This window comes from Bombyx mori, chromosome 5, assembly GCF_030269925.1.
Source record: "Bombyx mori chromosome 5, ASM3026992v2".
Taxonomy (NCBI): domain Eukaryota; kingdom Metazoa; phylum Arthropoda; class Insecta; order Lepidoptera; family Bombycidae; genus Bombyx; species Bombyx mori.
Genome location: NC_085111.1, coordinates 13,844,757 through 13,866,932, shown reverse-complemented (window position 1 = coordinate 13,866,932; position 22,176 = coordinate 13,844,757). Strand labels below are relative to the sequence as shown.

General features: G+C 37.3%; 2 protein-coding genes across 9 annotated transcripts in view; one reads left to right on the top strand and one right to left on the bottom strand.

The window, feature by feature from the left end:
- The window catches only part of LOC101746672 (voltage-dependent calcium channel subunit alpha-2/delta-3), a 28,743-nt gene extending 24,303 nt beyond the window's left edge, over positions 1–4,440 (top strand). For 6 of the 8 annotated variants that reach the window (XM_038010954.2, XM_038010953.2, XM_012693807.4 and 3 more), the window contains 2 exons: positions 1,146–1,552; positions 2,151–4,440. In XM_038010954.2, the coding sequence (XP_037866882.2) occupies positions 1,146–1,552; positions 2,151–2,246 (503 nt within the window). In that variant the 3' untranslated portion in view covers positions 2,247–4,440. Of the gene's footprint in view, positions 1–1,145; positions 1,553–2,150 lie in introns of those variants that run through there. The other 2 variants (XR_009973241.1, XM_062668774.1) reach the window with 2 other exon arrangements.
- A 201-nt stretch (positions 4,441–4,641) lies between these two features.
- LOC732994 (mitochondrial translational release factor 1) lies at positions 4,642–6,718 on the bottom strand. The gene is given in 2 exon segments (NM_001046990.2): positions 4,642–4,886; positions 5,583–6,718. Coding segments are annotated over 2 exon segments (1,206 nt in total). The 5' UTR covers positions 6,552–6,718; the 3' UTR covers positions 4,642–4,649.
- Positions 6,719–22,176: the final 15,458 nt, after the last annotated feature.

Here is a 22,176-nt window from a genome sequence, read left to right as displayed (position 1 = left end):
TTACAGACCATAACTTTTGCATTAAAAGGTGCGCTATCTAGCTATTTAGTGAGTATTTTTGTAAACCACTGATTAAATAAATTTAACTTTTACTGTATAATAAGAACATAAAGCTTGATAACAAATAAATACTATTTGAAAGTGGAAAAAGACTTAGTTTTTACCGTCTTAAAAGGCAGACGAGGGTACAGCCTACTTGAAGATGAGTGCTATTGATGCTCACGGATATCAGCAATGTCAAAAGCACAACTAAGCCGATATGTTGACAATTCAAAACATCCAGAAGATGTTCCTTGATTTTTTACATAGTATGTTAAGTGGATAGTCACAGTAATCAGGACTGATTCACTAGTTCAGCGACTGCTTTCCTGAAGACCAGTATGTTTCTGAAAGATATTGTTTTTCCGATACCTAAAATATGCACAGGATAAAGTAATTTTATTTTTTTAATTAACTAACCGTTCTACTGTACCTATCAGCGTGGGTAGATGTTATCTCGTTTATTTACGACAATTTATTTTGTAAAAATTATTTCCGTTCTATTTTTAATACACTTCTTTCACTGACTTCGTAACTTAACATCTGTAATTAACAATACCTTGTCATTTCAGGGGAACTTAATCGATGGGATTTTTGTATTTTATTAAGCTTTCACTGGTCTCAAGCATAAGATTGAACTGTAAAACTCTCGCTTAATCATGTTATACTTTTTTAGTAAAATACTTTTTGAAACCATACCATTCATATTCTCAACTTTTAAATTTCTTCACGTGCATGAACAGGGCAAAAGGAGGTCACATTTTTTTTAAACAAATCTACCATGTAACTGTAAACAGTATTGTATTATACATAATTCGACGTTTGAAAGGCAAACGTGACTAAGCGACAATGCGTGAACTTTACAGTAGACTAATTTAAAGTTGAAATACCTGAAAAATATTATTTTAACGAATCTAGCTGTAGGATTGAAATTATTTTAATAGACGTAGAAAATTTTTTTTTTTTGCGCATCGAATATGGTTATTGCCTATCATTTATGTACAAAGCAGTTATTGTCGCTTAGTCACGTTTGCCTTTCAAGTGTCGATATGCATGTTTCATCATTGCATTGTTTATGTTTAGTAATATCACAATTTTGACCGCAGTTGCATATCAGAGTTACGAGAACGATGAAGAAAATGACGACTCTTACATGTCGAAACCGACGAATATGCGAACTTTAGAGAGGGACTTCGAGAAATTGGTGTTGATCAACAGAACCAGACCGACGCCTTGCGATAGAGAAATGTTCCTTTACCAACTCGAGTACAGCAATTTGGACGCGAAATTAAACAAGCCAGTTAAAGACTGCGAAAGGCCGTTTTACGCTCAGCTTGTGAACTATACGAATATGCTTATGATAGTTGTCGATGCGAGCTGCCCTAGAGAAGAAGCGTCTATGTCTTTTATAGAAGCGACTGAAGTCCAATACAATGAATCGTTGCCATGCTTAAAACATGTGCATCCTCTTTACAGAAAACAACCTACGTCGTGTATCAAGAACCACACAGAAGTACGTACATTTTTTTATACATAGCTAATGCTAAATAAATAGCGGAACTCTAAAATCTCGTTGTGCAATTTGTCCGTATGTCAACAGTTAATTAATCAGGTAGGCAGCGGCGTGGCTCTGCCCCTGGTATTGCTCACCATCAGGTGGACGGACGGTATGCTCGTCTGGCTATACGGCAATAAAAAAAATCGGGGACTAGCAAACTTTTTTTGAAATTTGGAAAGTATTGCATAGATTTCTGTGTGCTTACTTAGTGTGAGTTTTTTAACGTTCTCGATAGCGTAAAAGTTAGCCCAATTTTGTATGCAGTTGGAACAGCACCCCTAATGGCAAACGTCGGCAAACAGTCCCATTCCATACAAATATGAGCTAACTTTTACGCTATCGAGAACGTTAAAAAACTCTCGCTAAGCACACAGTATGCAAGGAGCCGAAATTAGAATTGTAGGTATTAAAGCAGTATTAAAATTAAACTGAGCATTTCTAGAGCTGTAACTTTTCATATCAAAACTATTCAGGCTAGGTAAAATAATAATTAGGTAGATAGGTAATTTTGTTCTATGAATGAAATTGCTTAAAGTTTTTTGTTTCTTTTCAGGAAAGCAACATCGACATGTGCGGCAGAGGATCCCTTCCGAGCTCTAATTTTTTTTGGATAATATTTAGCACTTTCGTCACATATCATCATTTATAAATAATTAAATATGTATAATAACCGGCAAACTTCTTGAGCATTTGTTGACGTAGTGGGGGTAAGTTTGCGCATGGTACACTCACGTGCAAAAACATTATTTACTTTGCGTCATAATGCTATTAAATTATTAAAATCAACATATGTATTTATTTATATATTTATTAGAACATCAACAAAACATATAGGTTAATAATTGTAATAATTTAATCTTGGGGTAAAATAGATATTCCTTCTATTAAGTCAAAACTAGAGCTGTTGCCAGGTCTTCGTTCAGTTGAAGCGAAGCTGGTATTTGTAATTTTTTTTTCGTTATCATAATCTTGACCATCATCATCATCACTGTTTTCATCACCCGAGTCGCTATCATCGTGATGAGTCGACATAGGGCTCATCGGCGTAGTTTACAACTCCGTCGATTCGGTCTTCTTTTTTGTCTATAATTAATTATTTTTGAAGATATTCGATTCGTAGTAATCTAATGTTACTTTTTTCATTTACCAGCTTCCGATTATTTTCTGTTCTTTTTTTCCATCTGAAGCCTAGCTCTTTCATAATTCGTCGTAAGCTTCATTCCGAGCCATTAAAATTGATATCTTCTTTAAAGTTTTCGAAGCCTTTCTACGATACGGAGTTTCGCTACTTGTTACGTAGTTATTATGATTACATCTTTTTTTACAGGTTGAACGAAACTATCCATTCCGGTAACTTTCTTCTTCCCTGATCTTTTCTTACCCGGAGTCCGAAACACGGCGAGCAAGCCAGAGCCTTTAGCTTCGTTAATAATGCACCTAACAGTACTCACTGATGTTTTTGTTGCTTCCGAAGTCTGTTTTAATTTTTCCATATCATTCTTCCCCTGTTTTATAATGAAGCAATATACGTCGTACACAAATTTTCTACCCTTTCTTTTAAGTACTACACCAGTTTGTCACGGCAGAGTGTATGTTTTATAAAAAATCAACAAACACTCATCAAATAGCAATGGCAACAAAGTCCACAAGCAATTATAACAAATAACTTAACGATTAATAACGATAGACTTTCCACTGTACGCAAGCGTACTTTTGGGAGCAAGCGGAATGAGGGCGCGGTGCGGGACGCAAGGTTCGACTGATCTACCAATAACGCGCTCGATACGATTTCCCCTGCCGTCGCGCCTCACCCTCACCACCAAAGTGATCTAAAATTCGGTTCTGCGCAGTCAAGGTCATTTGCTCAAGAAGTTTGCCGATTACTATACGTAACTTTCGAAACATCTAAATGTACAACGCTACAGATCTATGGGGTTGGTTTAGAAATATCACAATAAGGGCGATTTTAAAATTAATGTCTCAAAATGTACCTATAATAGTACCTATTATAGTTACATTTACATAATTTAAAAAAATCTAATGTATGTGAATGATAAGGAAATAATAAATAATGCAGACAAATCCAATAATTTCCTATATAAAACATATTAATTGTCGATAAAATTCATATGATGTAAATTTTATTGATCTCTAAAATATTTATCAAAAAAAAAACATATTATTTTTTTAAGCCCTAATAATTATTGTTATGTATAATATATGTACATGTCATGGTAACATATCAATAATTGTTTTTAACGTTTTAAGTTCAATCGTAGTGTTATGCTCCCGTGGTGCCACGATTAGAAAACTTAAATAAAGAAAACAATAAAATCATCATATCAAACATACAAGTATTCTCCGTTTAATTTTCATTATAATTGTTAATCTAAAATAAGGAAGTATAAAATAATGTGTAGCTTTTGTAAAACAATGGCTTTTTAAAACAATCAATGAACTAAGAAACTGTGAACTGTTACTTTTTTGTAAACTCCGTCCTTTTAAGTTTATTGGATGGAGTTAAAATAAAATTTATTTACATACTTATTATGCTCTTTTAAAATTTATTATAAATATATTATATAGATTTTAATCTTATTTAACCTACCAAGGGCCATAGCAACTGAACCTTACCTTGAAATTAATGACTGGTGGAACCTGTTGGAAGAGAATAATATCTTGTTTTATCGTGATCTCTGTTATTATGCCATAATAGAATTAAAGTACAGAATTCCTAAATTTTATTTTTAACGTTAGTTCAATAAATTTTAATAATGTAATAAACCTTTTTATTCAAATATGATTGTTGTTGGGTACAAAATAAATATTGTCTCTATTTCAAATTGTTTATTTTTAAACAAAACAAAAACAACATTAGCGAGCTTCTTTTATCCGTTTACAGTTACACCATTTCATTTACTCCATAAATTAACTTCCAATCTTTTAGTTATCAGAATGCTGCTCACAATAAATCCTTGATATAGAATAATATTAGCGAAAGTCTTCTAACTATATACTTATTGTTGTTACATAGAAGTAGTTTTAGGACGAACTAATTACTTTCAATGGTTTTTCCTCTGTGTTTATTCAGAATGTTTTCAATTTCTTCCAGTAAAAGCTTGTGTCTTTCTTTCTTAAGGAGTGACTCCTGTAACTGTTCTAGTTGCTCTCCACCTTCCATAAAACCTTTGAGATTATGGAATGTCCCACCACCATCTCGATGTTCTGTCACTCTATCTTGAGGGAAGTTGTATGTTCTTATTTTTTCATTTCTGTTGCCAGACCCAACCTGAAATGATACAAGAATAGCTTAAAATCTTAGATTGTGAAGGAGCTGTGTATTCTAGTTTGAAGGTTGTAATACAATGCAAATGAAGTCTTTGAATCATGTCTCAAGGTGGTCAGATTGCATTCAAATTGTGATGTCTATGAGTTTCAGAAAAAAAGCTCATGGCAACTTAACATCAAACAGGCCAAAACCTTGTTCCCTTGTTTATTGCATAGACAACAAAAGCCTAATTTAAATGTTCAGATTAATCTACAAAATATAGTTTTCGAATTCACATAAATAAAATAAAAATAAAGTTGAATTCAATTTTTTTAAATAGTTTCATTTCTTACTGATTTTTCTGCCCAACAATAATGTTTATTACCAACACAGGAGGTGGGTTGTGAATTGCTCTGCAGAATTATTTATCATAATCCCTCAATTTCCAATTTACCATTGCACCCCAACTACAGGAGTAGAGTTCTTCCATACAATCTGGAAACGTTATTTTCTTCCAGACTTTGGAATTAACTCCCCTCCAGGGTTTGTTCCCAAATACTATGACACGTCCTTACTTAAGCAAGGTTTGACAGTACTTAGTAGTAAACAGAAATTGGCTATGACCCTGGATGGTTGTTGATGAGTAATGATGACCATATTATCAGATGGGCCATAATATGTTTATTTGCTTACAAAGAGAATAAAAATTTGACAAACCTGCGATTTCCTCTCACTTTGCAGTTTTAAAGCTTGTTCTTGTATCTGCTTCTCCAATAAAAGTGTTCTCAGTTTCTGCATAGCAATTTGTTTGTTCTTTATTTGTGATCTTCCTTCTTGACACTCAACCGTTGTTCCCGTCGGTGTATGTATTAGCCTTACAGCACTATCGGTTGTGTTTACATGCTGACCTCCAGCCCCACTAGCTCTTTTTGTCTCTATTACTACATCACGTTCAGGGATGTTCAGTTCTATTTCAGAGGGCTGTGGTAAAATAGCGACAGTGACTGTACTAGTATGTATACGTCCACCTTTCTCCGTAGCAGGAATTCTTTGAACACGATGAACTCCAGCCTCCATCCTCATCAGTTCAGGTACACCAAAACCTTGTATCAACATTGATCCTTTACGAACTCCACCTATTTCGGTTAAGTCAAATGATGCTATATCAACTTCCCAACCTTTGTTGATAGCATAAGACTGGTACATGTTGAAGAGTTCTTTTGCAAATAACATCGCTTCTTGCCCTCCAGCTCCTGCAGTTAGTTCTAAGAGTACACCACCTTCAGTTAATGGTGGTTCGAGAAGAATTAACTGTAAATCGTCATCTATTTCCTTTAGACGTTTCAGATATATCGCCGCTTCTTCCTTTATCATCTTTTTTATCTCACTATCGTCACCTTCTTTTTTATTTAATTCTTTAAGTGATTCAATACTATCATATAAAGCTATCCTTTGTTCTAGGACATTTACGATTGGTTTTATTTCCTGTAAGCGTCTAGCTTCTTCGGAGGATTTTTTCATTTTACTTAGCAAGTTTTCATGCTCTACCATCAAATGCTTAAGATATGTTTGAATAGCAGGGTCCGAAAGGTTCATGATATTATGTGAGCAGTGTCTACGAAATTGCAATAATTGTCTTTCAGAATTCAAGAACGAGCGAAGAAAGAGAAGTTTCGGAAACGACATTGTTAAATCGGCCAGTCAATTTTGAAGTTATTAGAATTTGTCAATTTTATATAATACTTGTTTCTTGGTTATGTTTTGATTGTCAATTGTTAACATAATGTTGGTAACCTACCAAGCCTGTACTATTGTACGTTTTACGACAATTTAATCCCGAATTCAATTCAACTTTGTGACTCAATCAGCTGAGACATGACATTGACACCTAATAGAGTGACAACCATCAAGTTTCCATTTGCCAATAATTTTGCTTGAAAAAAACTAATATTTAACTCTATGATTCCATAGCTTATCATCACATTAAACGGCTCTGTAAATTTGGCCCCCTTTTTTTTTCGAATTTTTTTATTTTTAATTATTTGTTCGTCGTTTGTTCGGTAATGTTCGAATGTAAAAATTGTTTGTTCGTTTTTTGTTTATTTATAATTAATTAAATAAATGATCCCCGTTAAGTGGGCTCCCTTTACTAGATATCTTTATTTTTATCGCTCAGATTAATTCATTTTGATCAATTATCGTTTGTTCGACGACTATTGGTGATTGTTCGATCATAAAAATAATTAAATTCCCAATTATTAATTATTTTATATTAATGTAATACCGAAATACTTCACGAGATGGCGTTACAAAAAATCCCTTCCCAAAACTATAAAACCGTTGTTATACTGAATAAATAATATTTATTCGTATAATAAATAATATAATAAATAATATTTATTCGTAGGTCATTGTTTAAGATGTTATGAATATTTCAGTTTTGATTTCATCAAAATAACTTGAACTTTACTACTGAATTCCGAAAAAAAATCTAATTAAGGCTGAGTTAAGTTCAGCTTTTTATTTAAGCCTCTTACTGTAGTTTTTAAATTACATTTATGCGGATTGATGTTTCAAAGCTTTCAGATTTCAATTTTAAAATCTGAAATAGTTAAGAACAGCGTCATCTACCGTTCACATTTGAAACAGAATTTAATTCGGCTTAAATTTGTAAAAGTTGATGTTGATTATTATTACAATTTAATAATTAATTGAGCGTTTCATTAGCTGTTAAGCTGAGTGACTATTTATAATTTATTTTTATTCTATTGTCTATTGTTGTTAAGTAATAAATGACCAAAAAATAATACTTAACAAAAAGATATGAAATCCGAACAAAAACAGTTTTACTGTAAAAAATTGCGCCAAGTCCACGTTTATAAAACTCATCTCAATAACATTTGCACTTTACAAAAAAAATAAGACTTCAATAACTTTCATTCTCTACAAAAAGATACCAAGAAACCGTCATAATATTGAAAAAATAAAAAAATAAATATTTGAAAATTTCAAAATTAAAAAAATTAATTATGTGGTGTCGTGGGTCACCAGGTAGGAACGAAGTTCCTTTGGCTAATGTAGAATCGACAAAATTTGCAAAAAAAGAAATGGTGCTCAATTTTATGTAGGTTTTCTTGGTTTTTCTCTTAAATTTTGCTGATTAGTTTTTATTTAAGTACGGGAAAGTATTTAGGAAATTCAGTATTTTAGGAAATAATAAATTACGTAAAATAAAAAAAATAGTAATTCAAATTATCAATTAAAATAACAAAATATATCTCTTTATTTTTGGTTGACAACATAAAATTACATAGAAATAGAAATAATTACTAAATAGAGAGAGAAGGGATTAGAAAACGAAAAGAAAGAAGGAGAAAGAGAAAGGTATTATACACTACTCGCGACTGTCGCGCCTGCGCACGTCTCATTTAACGGTTTTATTCCACGCACTTTTTTACACGGATTTTTTCTTACGGTTTTACTATCACATTTTTTTCAGTTCGGTCGCGCAGCAAAATCCCTATCCCCTCCAAGCCTGCCGTAAGGAGCTTCGTTCCAAAAAAAATTATTTAACGTACTTGGCGCGCGTCATTGAGTACCCCAAATTTTTTCGGAAGAATTTCAACCCGAGAAAAAAACCATTTTGCTTTAATATACAGTGAAAGCTGTAAAAAGTTACCCAGGTTGTCTTTTTTCGCTCTTTTAGCGTTTTATGAGAAATTGAGACAGAACTATATATATATATATATATAAATACACACACATATATTCAATTAACATCAAATTATGTTAGCGCTTCTGTTTCTGTTGGTATTGAAAGTAGTTAGCGTGATATGTGATGCGTAGGGAGGAGATGCATTTGACTAGAGATGTGTGGAAAAGGTAGAGGGGGAAGAAGTCGACCGAAGAAGACTTGGATGGAGTGAGAGACTTGGATGTGAAAAAGGGAGTGGAGTGAGTGTTGAGATGACGGCTGCTAGAAGAGAATGGAAAACTAAAATTCGCTGTGCCGACCCCACTTAGTGGGATAAGGTGGAGACAATGAGGAGATTTTTAAGGATATATCTATCGTGTAATAGAAACTGAACCCGGAAAAATATGGATTTGCGGAATTACTCAATTGATACACATACATCTCAAGTATCAAGATTGGTGGCAGCATTAACGTTATATCTATTGATTTCGATGTCTGCTCAACACCGGACGGGACGTGAGCCTGTTCAGAAGTCTAAGCTAAAAAAAAGGACTTATGAATCTACTCATTGTTATACCTAAAACGTTTCGTAAACAATTCATTCTAGTTATTTTTTTCTTACCTATGCTCATAGACTTGAGAGGCTATTTAAGCTTCACCGTAGCGTGTAGGTGAGCTTTCGGGGCTCAAATCGTGTTGCTAACACTGGCTCTAACAAGAGCAGTCTTTCGCAGAATCTACCACCGGATCGGAAACGCGACCCTCTGAGAAGATCCGGCGAGAAACTCAGTGGGCCGAGTTAATTCTATACGAGTTCTAAGGCCGCCACATAAACAAAATACAAAATACTCGCCAAAACAAAGACTTAAATGCCCCTAAAATATATTATTATTTCGGTATCGTTCAATCATTAGGTCGTGCCTATCGCCGGGCGGAGAGCCGCCGGGTCCTGGGCGAGGCGATGGAATTAAATCACACGCACGACACTTCCTCCCTCTCCCTACCACTTAAACTTAGGGCTGCCTCCCTTTACTGTTATTTTTGCATATTAAAAGCCTCTACAATTTCTGCCGCTGGGGGCTTTTACTGCATTCCTAGGCGGATCGACAGTATATCTCCTGTATGCGTGTGCTTTTATAGATGTCATTTAAAAACGAAACTTTATAAGAGTAGGCGAGTACATAGTGGAGATAATTAATTACTTCCACAAGACTTGCTGTGGCTTGTATATAGACGCGTATATAGACGCGTTAAAAACTTTACTAGTTTATCTATATATTCATACGTGAAGCAAAAACTTTGTACCCCTTTTTACGAAAATTGCGCGGACGGAGGAGTATGTTATTTCCCACACTTATAGAGAACATAGAGAAAGAGTGCAGAATATTTTTTATTTATGCCTAAAAAAAAATCATTAAATCAATAAAGAAAACATTACATACACTACCATGTATTTTACACACACCCACGCATATACTCTTTTGTTTATTGATAAAATCTGTGATCAAATTGAGAATAAAAAAATATATTTTGTCTTTAATATTATTTGCCTATAGTGTATTTGTGAAATCTGTGATTATAGAACTCTTTGACAATAGAACCATAATAATGTTCAAAGTTATAATTGAAATTAATTATGGTAAAATTTCGACCACTGGACGTTCATTAGTTATTAATTCATGTAATGTTGCATATACGAGTATAATAAATAATATTACATTTCAGTTTTCCAGCTAAGATCTTTGGTCATGTGTTTTTTGGAAACGAATATGGATCAGTAAAATACCGACCTTTCAGATTACATCACAACAATTCAATTTATTATGGTCGAATTTCGACTACCGGACGACCACTAATGTTTTTAATTTAATTGAAGTCGTCGTGGCGTGGTCGTGGTAAGGCGTCCGGTGCATTCGTGTCTAACGATGCAACGGTGTTCGAATCCCGCAGGCGGGTACCAATTTTTCAAATGAAATACGTACTCAACAAACGGCTGGTGCTAGTTGCTGGAGCTAGCAGCTGGAGCTAGCGGCTGGTGCAAGTTGCTGGAGCTTGGGCTGGTGCTAGCGGTTGGTGCAAGTGGCTGGTGCAAGTGGCTGGAGCTAGCGGCTGGTACTAAAATGCTGGCGCTAACGGCTGGGGCTTGTTGCTAGAGCTAGCGGCTGGTGCTAGTTGCTGGAGCTAGCGGCTGGTGCTAATTGCTGGAGCTAGTGGCTGGTGCTAGCGGTTTGGGCTAGCGGCTGGTGCAAGTTGCTGGAGCTAGCGGCTAGAACTAGCGGCTGGTGCAAGCGGCTGGAACTAGCGGCTGGTGCAAGCGGCTGGAGCTAGCGGCTGGTGCAAGCGGCTGGTGCAAGCGGCTGGAACTAGCGGCTGGTGCAAGTTGCTGGAGCTAGCGGTTGGTGCAAGCGGCTGGAGCTAGCGGCTGGTGCAAGCGGCTGGTACTAGCGGCTGGTGCAAGCGGCTGGAGCTAGCGGCTGGTGCTAGCGGCTGGAGCTAGCGGCTGGTGCAAGTTGCTGGAGCTAGCGGTTGGTGCAAGCGGCTGGAGCTAGCGGCTGGTGCAAGCGGCTGGTACTAGCGGCTGGTGCAAGCGGCTGGAGCTAGCGGCTGGTGCAAGTGGCTGGTGCAAGCGGCTGGAACTAGCGGCTGGTGCTAGCGGCTGGAGCTAGCGGCTGGTGCAAGTTGCTGGAGCTAGCGGTTGGTGCAAGCGGCTGGTGCAAGCGGCTGGTGCAAGCGGCTGGTACTAAATGCTGGGGGCTTGTTGCTAGAGCTAGCGGCTGGTGCAAGCGGCTGGTATTAAATGCTGGCGCTAACGGCTGGGGCTTGTTGCTAGAGCTAGCGGCTGGTGCTAGTTGCTGGTGCAAGCGGCTGGTGCAAGCGGCTGGAGCTAGCGGCTGGTGCAAGCGGCTGGAACTAGCGGCTGGTGCTAGCGGCTGGAGCTAGCGGCTGGAGCAAGCGGCTGGAGCTAGCGGCTGGAGCTAGCGGCTGGAGCTAGCGGCTGGAGCTAGCGGCTGGTGCTAGGTGCTGGTGCAAGTGGCTGTAGCTAGCGGCTGGAGCTAGCGGCTGGTGCAAGCGGCTGGAGCAAGCGGCTGGAGCTAGCGGCTAGAACTAGCGGCTGGTGCAATCGGCTGGAACTAGCGGCTGGTGCAAGCGGCTGGAGCTAGTGGCTGGTGCAAGCGGCTGGTGCAAGCGGCTGGAGCTAGCGGCTGGAGCTAGCGGCTGGTGCAAGCGGCTGGAGCAAGCGGCTGGAGCTAGCGGCTAGAACTAGCGGCTGGTGCAATCGGCTGGAACTAGCGGCTGGTGCAAGCGGCTGGAGCTAGCGGCTGGTGCAAGCGGCTGGTGCAAGCGGCTGGTGCAAGCGGCTGGTGCAAGCGGCTGGAGCTAGCGGCTGGTGCAAGCGGCTGGTGCAAGCGGCTGGTGCAAGCGGCTGGTGCAAGCGGCTGGTGCAAGCGGCTGGTGCAAGCGGCTGGTGCAAGCGGCTGGTGCAAGCGGCTGGTGCAAGCGGCTGGTGCAAGCGGCTGGAGCTAGCGGCTGGAGCTAGCGGCTGGTGCAAGCGGCTGGTGCAAGCGGCTGGTGCAAGCGGCTGGTGCAAGCGGCTGGTGCAAGCGGCTGGTGCAAGCGGCTGGTGCAAGCGGCTGGTGCAAGCGGCTGGTGCAAGCGGCTGGTGCAAGCGGCTGGTGCAAGCGGCTGGTGCAAGCGGCTGGAGCTAGCCGCTGGTACAAAATCATAAAAATAATGGTAAAAAATCATAAAGGTAACATAATATAATCATAACTCGAAAACTATTAAAAATCGCGGAACATACATAGGGGTGATTCGGATACCCCACGACCCCAACCCTAAAAAAAAATTTAGGTCTCTCGTGAGAGACCTAAATTTTTTTTGGACGTCAATGATCCGGCCACCCTGTATAGGTCGAAATGCATTACTGCTACACGGCAGGGTGGTGGTACCTACCCGTACGGACTCACAACCACCAGGTTTACTTAGAACATGCTCACGAATGACTTTGATTATGAAGGAATATCGTGTTACTTAAACGAAATTCGCAAAAAATATAATTTACGTAATTACTAACGGTGGAGGGCTCTGTGAGCTCGCACGGATAGATACCGCCGTCCTGTGTGCTTAGTGCGAGTTTGCAACGATAACGACTTAAAAACCTGCCTATTTCTGCCGTGAAGCAGTAATGCGTTTCGGCTTGAAGGGTGGGGCAGCCGTTGTAACTATACTTGAAACCTTAGAACTTATATCTCAAGGAGGGTGGCGCTCTTGTACAATTGTACAATTTAATATCTACTTACAATTTACATAATGTTACAATATTTTAAAGTCAGAGGGATGTTTAAAATTTTAAGCTATGATTATTCTTATCTACAATGTAGGTTTGATGCCAAGCCTAATAAGTTATAAAAAATTTTCGTCTGCCTTCATCATAGACACTTCAGTGGCCTTCATAAAAGGATTTGAGACTAGACTTAATTGGGCTGTGAATTTGGCCCCCCCCCTTTTTTTGAATTTTTATTTTTTTTATTTTTATATATTTGGCCGTCATTTGTTCGTTAATGTTCGAATGTAAAAATTGTTTGTTCGTCTTTTATTTATTTATAATTAATTAAACAAATGATCACCGCTAAGTGGGCCCCCTTACTAGATATGTTTATTTTTATCGCTCAGATTTTGATCAATCAATTTTGATCAATTATCGTTTGTTCGACGACTATTGTTCGATCATAAAAACAATTAAATTCCCAATTATTAATTATTTTATATCTAGCTAGCGACCCGCCCTCGCTTCGCTTCGGAAACATTAAAACACACATGAAACAAAAAAAAAAAAATTAAAAAATTAAAAAAAAGCAGCCTATGTTCATCAGGGACAATGTCGGCTTCTAATGGAAAAAGAATTTTTCAAATCGGTCCAGTAGTTTTGGAGCCTATTCGAAACAAACAAACAAACAAATCTTTCCTCTTTATAATATTAAGTATAGATAAGCAAACCATCACCTCACGCCTACATTGCGCATGCGCCGGTTTTGTCAGTCAGCTGGCAATGGCCATAGATATTAAGTGTATAATCTATGGCCATAGATTATACACTTAATATTGGCAATGGCCGTATTTACTAGCGTTTTGTTAACAAGTGCGTTTATATATTATCGAGAAGTATCTTGATTGATATATATTACAAGGCTTCGTTTTTTTAATTTAATAATTAAATAAGCATAACATTTACTTACATACAGAGATTAATCTTTACATAGAAAGATTTTAGTACTAGGTAATTATTAGGTGACTAGCATTCACCCAACTTTAAATCATTGAGCATCGCGCCACCTACTGAAGAGTAGCAAAATATATTTAAATTCCTTTATTTAACAATAGATGGCGCCCTATTCCACATCGATAAACCATTTACAAAAATTAAGTTTAAGTTACAAATTAGTAGTGACTACTGAAAAAATTATAACTAGGTTACGAAGACAAATTTAATCAACGGTTCAAAGTATGTTTTAGCTTTTGGCTTTTGCAGACAGTACATTCTGCAACCCTTTTTAATATTTCTGCCGTGAAGCAGTAATGCGTTTCGGTTTGAAGGGTGGGGTAGCCGTTGTAACTATAGACTACTATAGAGTGAGACCTTAGAACTTATATCGCAAGGTGGGTGGCGCATTTACGTTGTAGATGTCTATGGGCTCCAATTACCACTTAACACATGGGCTGTGAGCTCGTCCACTAAATTTGATTCGAATGCTGAACATGATTTTAAGATATTTTCGTCAAACATATCAATTGGCCTTCTGACTAATTTTGAGTAATTTACGGTAGGCAGCAGGTTGGCTCTGCCCCTGGCATTGCTGACGTCATGGGCGACGGTAACAACTCACCATCAGGTGGGCCGTATGCCGGCCTGCCTACAAGGGCAATAAAAAAATATAAACGTAACTAACGAACTTTTTTTTTCTTTTTTTTATAGAGGGTTTTCTATCTAACGTACTTGATGTAATTAATGATCATGAAAACTATGAAAGTGTTTTAAATCAACAATATTTTTTAGATCTATTTGTATACCGCTCTTTATCATATATTACTGCTTTTGTGAGTTCACTATATTATTATGTCTACGGCTATATTAATTGCATTGACTGCTTATTTTACATAAGAACAGTTGATCACATAGCTCCTTGTGTTAATTGATTACCTAAGATCATACACGTAAATGTGGACGCCGCTCCGGAATTAAAGACTTTAGTCTTAAATAATTAATACGAGAATGTTTTATTTTATTTTAATTTATAGTTTTCTTACTTCTATTGTTATCATGTTATGTTTAGTTAAATAAGTTAAAATCTAACAGTAATAAAGGCTTATTTAATTATTATTTTAAGCCGGCACGTATGACTGGCGGACGGAAAAAGTTTGCCATCAGTAGCTACTAATATTTACGTTTGATCTTATTACACGATGTTCTTATGTCCAGAATAACACATTTGGCGCATTAGCTAATCAACCGGACAGATCATCGAGGACTTTATGATTTGTCATATAAAACCATTTTTTACAGGCTAGAGTCCCGTGAGCTCACCTACTCACTCGGTGAATCTTGTATGACCCCTTGAGGTCACTAGAATAGGAAGAAAAAAGGTTACGCATCGAGACTATAAAGAGATGAGTTTCACATCACCAGGGAGGGACTGGATTTTATGCTATCGGCAATGGCACATTTACTCCATTTTCAGTGACAGATGCATATTTTGTCATCATCATGGTGAAATGATGTTGATCAAATCACGCTGTGTATTTTAGATAAAATTTAATTTTGCGACTCTCTATAACAGCTTAGTAATTAGTTTATTTTGTGTATTCTTAAAGATGTGTTATAATATTGATGATACAAATTAAATAATTCTCAAAATTTGAGCGCAAATGCTTCAATTTCAGCTTAATGTTAATATTTCAAAGATTATTCAAAGTTATGTTATATGCACCTTGTTGCTCTAAAACAGATTTTCAGTGTATCTCTGTTTTTCCCTGTTTTGAATTCGGCATCCGCTGTTGTTGACACAATTGAAAATCAAATGGAACAAATAGAGAAAAGGCTGGTTCATCCGCAATACATCGTACTATTAACAGGTACTTCAATAGAATTAGCTGCAGTATAAACTGCAGAGAGGTTTGTTACAGAACACCAATGACGAGGATATGACAGTAGCAACAGGACCTTTGCATGTCTTTAGTTTTTTTTTTTTCTGCGTTGCTTAGGTGAGTGGACAAACTCACCGCCAACTTGGTGTTAAGTGGTTACTGCATATAATTTTGCCGGATCCCTCAGACAAAATAACACTTAGCTATTATATACGAATCGAATATTATATACGTTCGAATGGAGGAGACCAGATTGCTTAGATGGGTGGACGAGCTCACAGCCCACCTGGTGTTAAGTGGTTACTGGAGCCCATATACATCTACAACGTAAATGCGCCACCCACCTTGAGATATAAGTTCTAAGGTCTCAGTATAGTTACAACGGCTACCCCACCCTTCAAACCGAAACGCATTACTGCTTCACGGCAGAAATAGGCAGGGCGGTGGTACCTACCCGTGCGGACTCACAATAGGTCCTACCACCAGTGATTACGCAAATTATAATTTTGCGGGTTTGATTTTTATTACACGATGTTATATTCCTTCACCGTGGAAGTCAATCATGAACATTTGTTAAGTACGTATTTCATTCGAAAAATTCCAAGACAACTGCTCTATGGCAAACCAGAGGGCCGCAGAAGTCTTAGCAGACCCAAACTCCGATGGTTGGATGGCGTGGAGCGCGACCTGAAAGTTATCTCAGTGTTAGGAACTGGAAGGAGAAAGCCCCGAAGAGAGCAGTCTTGAAAGACATACCTACTGGACCAGCCTAAGGCCCACCCTGGGTGGTAGGCCTAAGATGATGATGATTATATACGAACCTCTGATTCTCGGAGAAGCTATAGCAGATATACACAATTTGCAGATTAAAATTGTCACGAAATTCTCGTGTATAATTAAGAAAAACACTATTCATTAAAATATCTAATGAAAAAGACGCTTCGACCACATACGTCCGTTCGTCAATCTACATATTTCCTGTGTCAATTGTTATACGGGTCCCTAATGGTTGCATTCCAAACATTTTCTTGACGCGCGATTACCACGTCGACCGCAACGATATGCCTATTTATAGAATTAGGGCTGCGTCGCCTCAACAAAGAGAATTGCTTCGCCGAAACCGCAGGGATGTGACTTTTGCGTTACTGTACATAGTCTTTCCTGCTGCTCGTATGGAGTTATTAGTGTTAATGACGGACAGACGGACAGACAGTTACGGCGGTCTGACCGCATAGCTTCCTCTTCTTGCGGGCCTCGTGGTGTAGTCATCTTGCTAAATTGAATGATAGCAGATAAGTGGCTGCTTTTAGAATCATATATTGATATTGATTGATGTTTGGCTGAATGAGGAATTTTTTAAAGACTGGATTTATCTTATTTTCATGAGATATGGCGTGACATAGTCCTTTACAATAATTGAAACGGCAATTACAACAATATTTTTTCAGTGGCTTCACTTCAATATTCTCTAGTTTTTAGCTAACAGATTTGTTTGTAACGAGCCTTGTCTTAAACTTAAGAGGCTATTTACAACAAAAAAAAACTCGGACGTCTTAAGCTCAGTAAAAACACGTATTACGCGTCATGTCACAATATACAGGAAAGTTCGCAAGGCCCCCCAATCTAAACGATCACGCAATTATCTATGCAGCAAACGCAGCGCCTAGCTTAAATAGGTGTCTTTTATTGCGTTTCGTTCGTACGTACATATGTCGTAATAACCACACATAATTAATGAGTATATAAGCGGCAAATAAAAAGGCGGTATACGGTAGCTCCCTCGGTCGCCGGCAGTTTGCACAAACGGCATTGAATTAAATTGATAGCATACCGTATGCGATAATGGGGCCTAATATGAGGTAATTACTGACCGACAACCATGCCGTATCTACTGCCAGTAAAGTTATTCATTAAATTAATGAATAAACACATCGACCGGTACAAAGTTACGTCTTCAATTAAAAACGACGCAGCGTATATAGGCAGGAGTGGTTTTTATTACATTTTATAGCCCGAGCATTGTGATTTTCACGTGAGCTGGCTAGAAATAGTGGGATTGCTTTATTACATGGCACGTTCATATTTTTTGAGCAATTATAAGTCTAGTTTATGATATATTTATGTCTTATTTTTTATTTAATGATATTGCTAATGGTTTGATACTTTAACTTCCGAAACACGGAAAGTTGAGCGTGTAAGAACAAAATTATGTAGGAGAATAGCGTTAAAGAAGTTGACAGGCGCATTTATCTGGTTTGAGTAGTTTTAGAAACACTCCGTCAAATATTCTCAGTGCCTTTCCCACAAAACCTTAAAATTTTAATATCTGCTTGTTGAAGTATTCTTGAATCTTATGCTATAAATATATGCTTGAAGAATATGTATCTTCCAGCTTTTATTTATTGTTTTATTTGTTTGTTTTGTTGTTTATTGTGCAGTGAGTCTTAGTTTTAAGGCCAAATTAACTTATGTGATTTGTCGATTATATTTATTTATTTTAACCGCGCACTGTAAATCGAACTGCAAAATGTCTTCCTACTCGTTGGTTACGTGACCACATGAAACTAAAATAGATTATAGACAATTCATTGTGGTGCACTAGACGAGAGGCCCATCAGATTTAGTATCATTTAGTATTTTTATTTTTTGAAGGAAGGATTAATAGCTGCTGAAGGCCTTTCCAGTTTCACAAGGACAGATTGACTAGTAAAGGCTCAGCCAGGAGGGGTGGGAAAGTGACCTAGCAGCTCAAGGTCAGCTGCTTCGCGAATGCATCTGAATATTATTCAGTAGTGGAGAGGCATGGAAATATGACATGACACCACACCACATGTACTCAAGTAGCCTTGAGATTCATTAAAAATCCTGCGATCTAAAATCGCACAGCCAGCAACATTTCACCTGAAATAATGAATTAGGGTGTGTAATGGCTGCCCTATTTATTCCCTACGTGAGGGTTTCGGTACAACTAAACGGAAGAAGGCAGCACCATTCATTTTCTACCAGTAAATATTGGTTCACTAAATCCGCAATAAAGGGGAAGTATTTTAAGTTCATTACAAAACCTCAAAAAGCAATTAAATCGTAATCAGGAAAACTATTGTCACTTAATTTACTACATTAGAAGCTAAAGGGAGATTTAATTTTTGCTGAATTTAATTTAAGTTAATTTAGTTTTTAAGTTATTGGATAATTTAGTATATTATGTAAATAGAATGTATCTCTATTTGTGTAGCTATTGCCAGTAAACAGGTGCCTATAACAAAGTACATAATACACTACTACATGATGCAAGTTAAATAAGCCAATACATTTTTTAGGTCAGAGGATTTTAGTGATAAATGCTTAGCACACGACATTTCCGGATATTCCATCCCGACCACTATCTACTGCAAGCACAGCCCTTTAACCTAGCATAGAAGCCACATCCTCGCTTATTCTTCTACCAAAGCTCCTAAGACCTAATCCCATAGTTCATATCATAAGCAGGGGTCGTGGTGCATGTTGCAAGTCGCCAGGGATTGTTGCTACCGTACTGCTTATAAAAGTTTTAACGTTAGCAATGCAGTTGAGAAATTTAAGCTTATGCCTTCCTGACAGCAGTTATCACGGTGTGGAGTCTGTATTCCTACATCTACAAACTAATCATCAAGCGGACGGTTCGTCTCAGCTCATTCAAAAATTGAAGCACAAGTCTTGTTTGATTGACAAATTAATAGATAAAATACAAAATATAAAAATCCTCGATAAGCAAATTCCTTGTTAATTCGTTATGAAATACCTACATGATTATTTCTCGTTACACGAACCGGGACCTTAACCGATTTGTAGGATTGATGTGATGTTTCAATCCGACATTTTCTTGGAGCTCCACAAGGCACACATTAGTTCCGGCCCATTTCCGTCGGGAGTGCACAGTTTGCGTAGCCCGTACTTAAAGCCTCTTAAATAAATACCGCACGTTTGTGCAATATAACCGCTAACAACACTTCACACTTTACTCCCGGCAACTAAGACTTTTATAGCGGTCGTATAAATCTCGGAGATTTACTCTTTCTGTTATATTAAACGTGTTATGTGAGACAGGGTAACTGCATAATCCGTTTACTGCGTGAAAAATGAAGCACAGAGCAAAAATTTTTTTTTATGTTTGCGCGTGTCATTCACACGCAAAATGTTCATTAAATATTATTCTTTCAATATTATTATAGTGTAACTGAAGAACTTATGAAAGGCTATTAATAATTTCCCAAATGAAAAATCTTTAGTCATTTAGCAACACCGATATTAACAAACTGGGTCGTGCTTCAAAATTTTTAACTGACCCGGAATATAAATTTCGACATAATCACATCACTAAATACAAGTATGTACCTACCTACATCTTACCCGTTAGAGCACGGATATTTCCAACAGGGAGTTTTCGTAAATACTGCCATTAAAACGAAATTTGAAAACAAAGAACTTTTCAACGATTCTAAGACTTGTAATGAACTGTATGTAAATACATATTATAAACTCTGGCTATAACTATTAACGTGCTTTGGGGAATATTTATTTTCTGTCTTAGTTCCTTAGTTTAAAATGGCTCATCGCCTAATAAAAAGTGCTGGTAGTATATTGTAAGGACCAAAACAGCAAATGCAAAAGCAAACCGAAGTAGTAGTAAAATCTGCTTGGATGTACCAGAATTTTGAAATGTGCGTGAAAGAACAACACGCAGTAAGTTCTTGAATGAGGTTATCACCAAGCTCAGTGTTTAATTCTCTAGTTTTGTTAATTAGGCAGAGAAATGCCGAATCATGGGAGCCATCAGCTTATAGTTGTGTTATAGTTTGAACTATATACTCAAACTATGGTCAAATTAATGCACTTTCCCACTTACACGATGTCTTCATTTACTATAGACTATGCTTTTCTGGGTAGTTCGAAAATGCAATATTTACTTGCACTGCAACGCATAAGACTTGCCTCAATTATTCAATCTAGGTACGCTTACAAAAAGATTAGTATCAACGCCAAAATAGGTTTTAAAAATATGTTTTTACCATACTAACCTACGCCACTTACTGTGTATGCAAATCATAAACCCAACGGCTTGTCCTTTAACAATGTTATTTTAAATTTTATTGTGATAGGAATCTCTTACTTTACCTTCGCTTCTTTTTTGCCTTCGTCGTTTACCTCCATTTTCGGGAGACGTTCCCACATACTGCATGTTGTATAGCTTTCCAGTTATAAATACCGGAATAATTGTAACTGAAGTGTACAATTTCCTTCATTATTTCGAATTTTATTGCTGTAGTTTGAATTCACCGAACAAAGAATTTACGCAGCCATGCTGGTATCGTAATTTTCTGTTTGCGAATGAAATTTTATGAAAACAAACGGCTGTCGGTACCGGCTTATCTAGTGACAGTAATGGCTCGCGTGTTCGTGAAATGAATTAGCTCACCCGCTCCAAAGTAATTGACTATTAAACTTTATGTAAACACTAGATTGATTTCCGTCGTGTTTCTGCTGTCTCGAGTCTATTCATTGGTAAATCAATTTAACATCTACATGTCATTAATATATGTGTAAACTTTTATACGATAATTTGGAACACGAACGAGAAATTATTATTGGCTGAGCAGCATTTGCATCGGGTTATGTGAACTTATTTACTGTTCACATTAAATGTTGTATGTAACATGTCATATAATGTTAATATATTACTTAATACGTACATAGAATATTACTAGCGTGTAATATATTATTGTAATCTTAAAATATAATGGAAACTTCGAACTCGTGTCTCAAAGGCGGAAACATTCGTCTCGGGTCTGTCTATGGTAATAGCCCCATGGTAACATCACCAAGTTGGAAAGCTGACTGCTCGTTTACGGCAAAAATATGCTCCGGCTATATCGCCTCAAGGTCCATGCGCTAGTCTATGGTCGCTGCATTGCATGTATCTGTTTCTATAAAATTACGTTTTATGTCAAACTAGAGGTCCCGCAGTAGTTGAAATTCGAGGAATTGTAAATTTGTAGACTATTATGATTGTATTTTATACTTCTACTAGCGACCCGCCCTCGCTTCGCTTCGGAAACATTAAAACACACATGAAACCAAAAAAAGAATATTTAAAAAAAAATAAAAAAAGTAGCCTATGTTCATCAGGGACAATGTCGGCTTCTAATGGAAAAAGAATTTTTCAAATCGGTCCAGTAGTTTCGGAGCCTATTCGAAACAAACAAACAAACAAATCTTTCCTCTTTATAATATTAGTATAGATAATCACAAATTTCGCCAAGGCTACACTATAAAAAAATATGAATAAAGACAAACAATATTTAATCTATTCTTAATTTGACCACAGACGTCAAGAACAAAAGTTTGACAATAAATAGTATGCATGCGTGTGTGCGTCAAATACATGGTATGTAGTGTGTGTAATGTTTTCTTTATTGATTTAATGTATCTTTTATG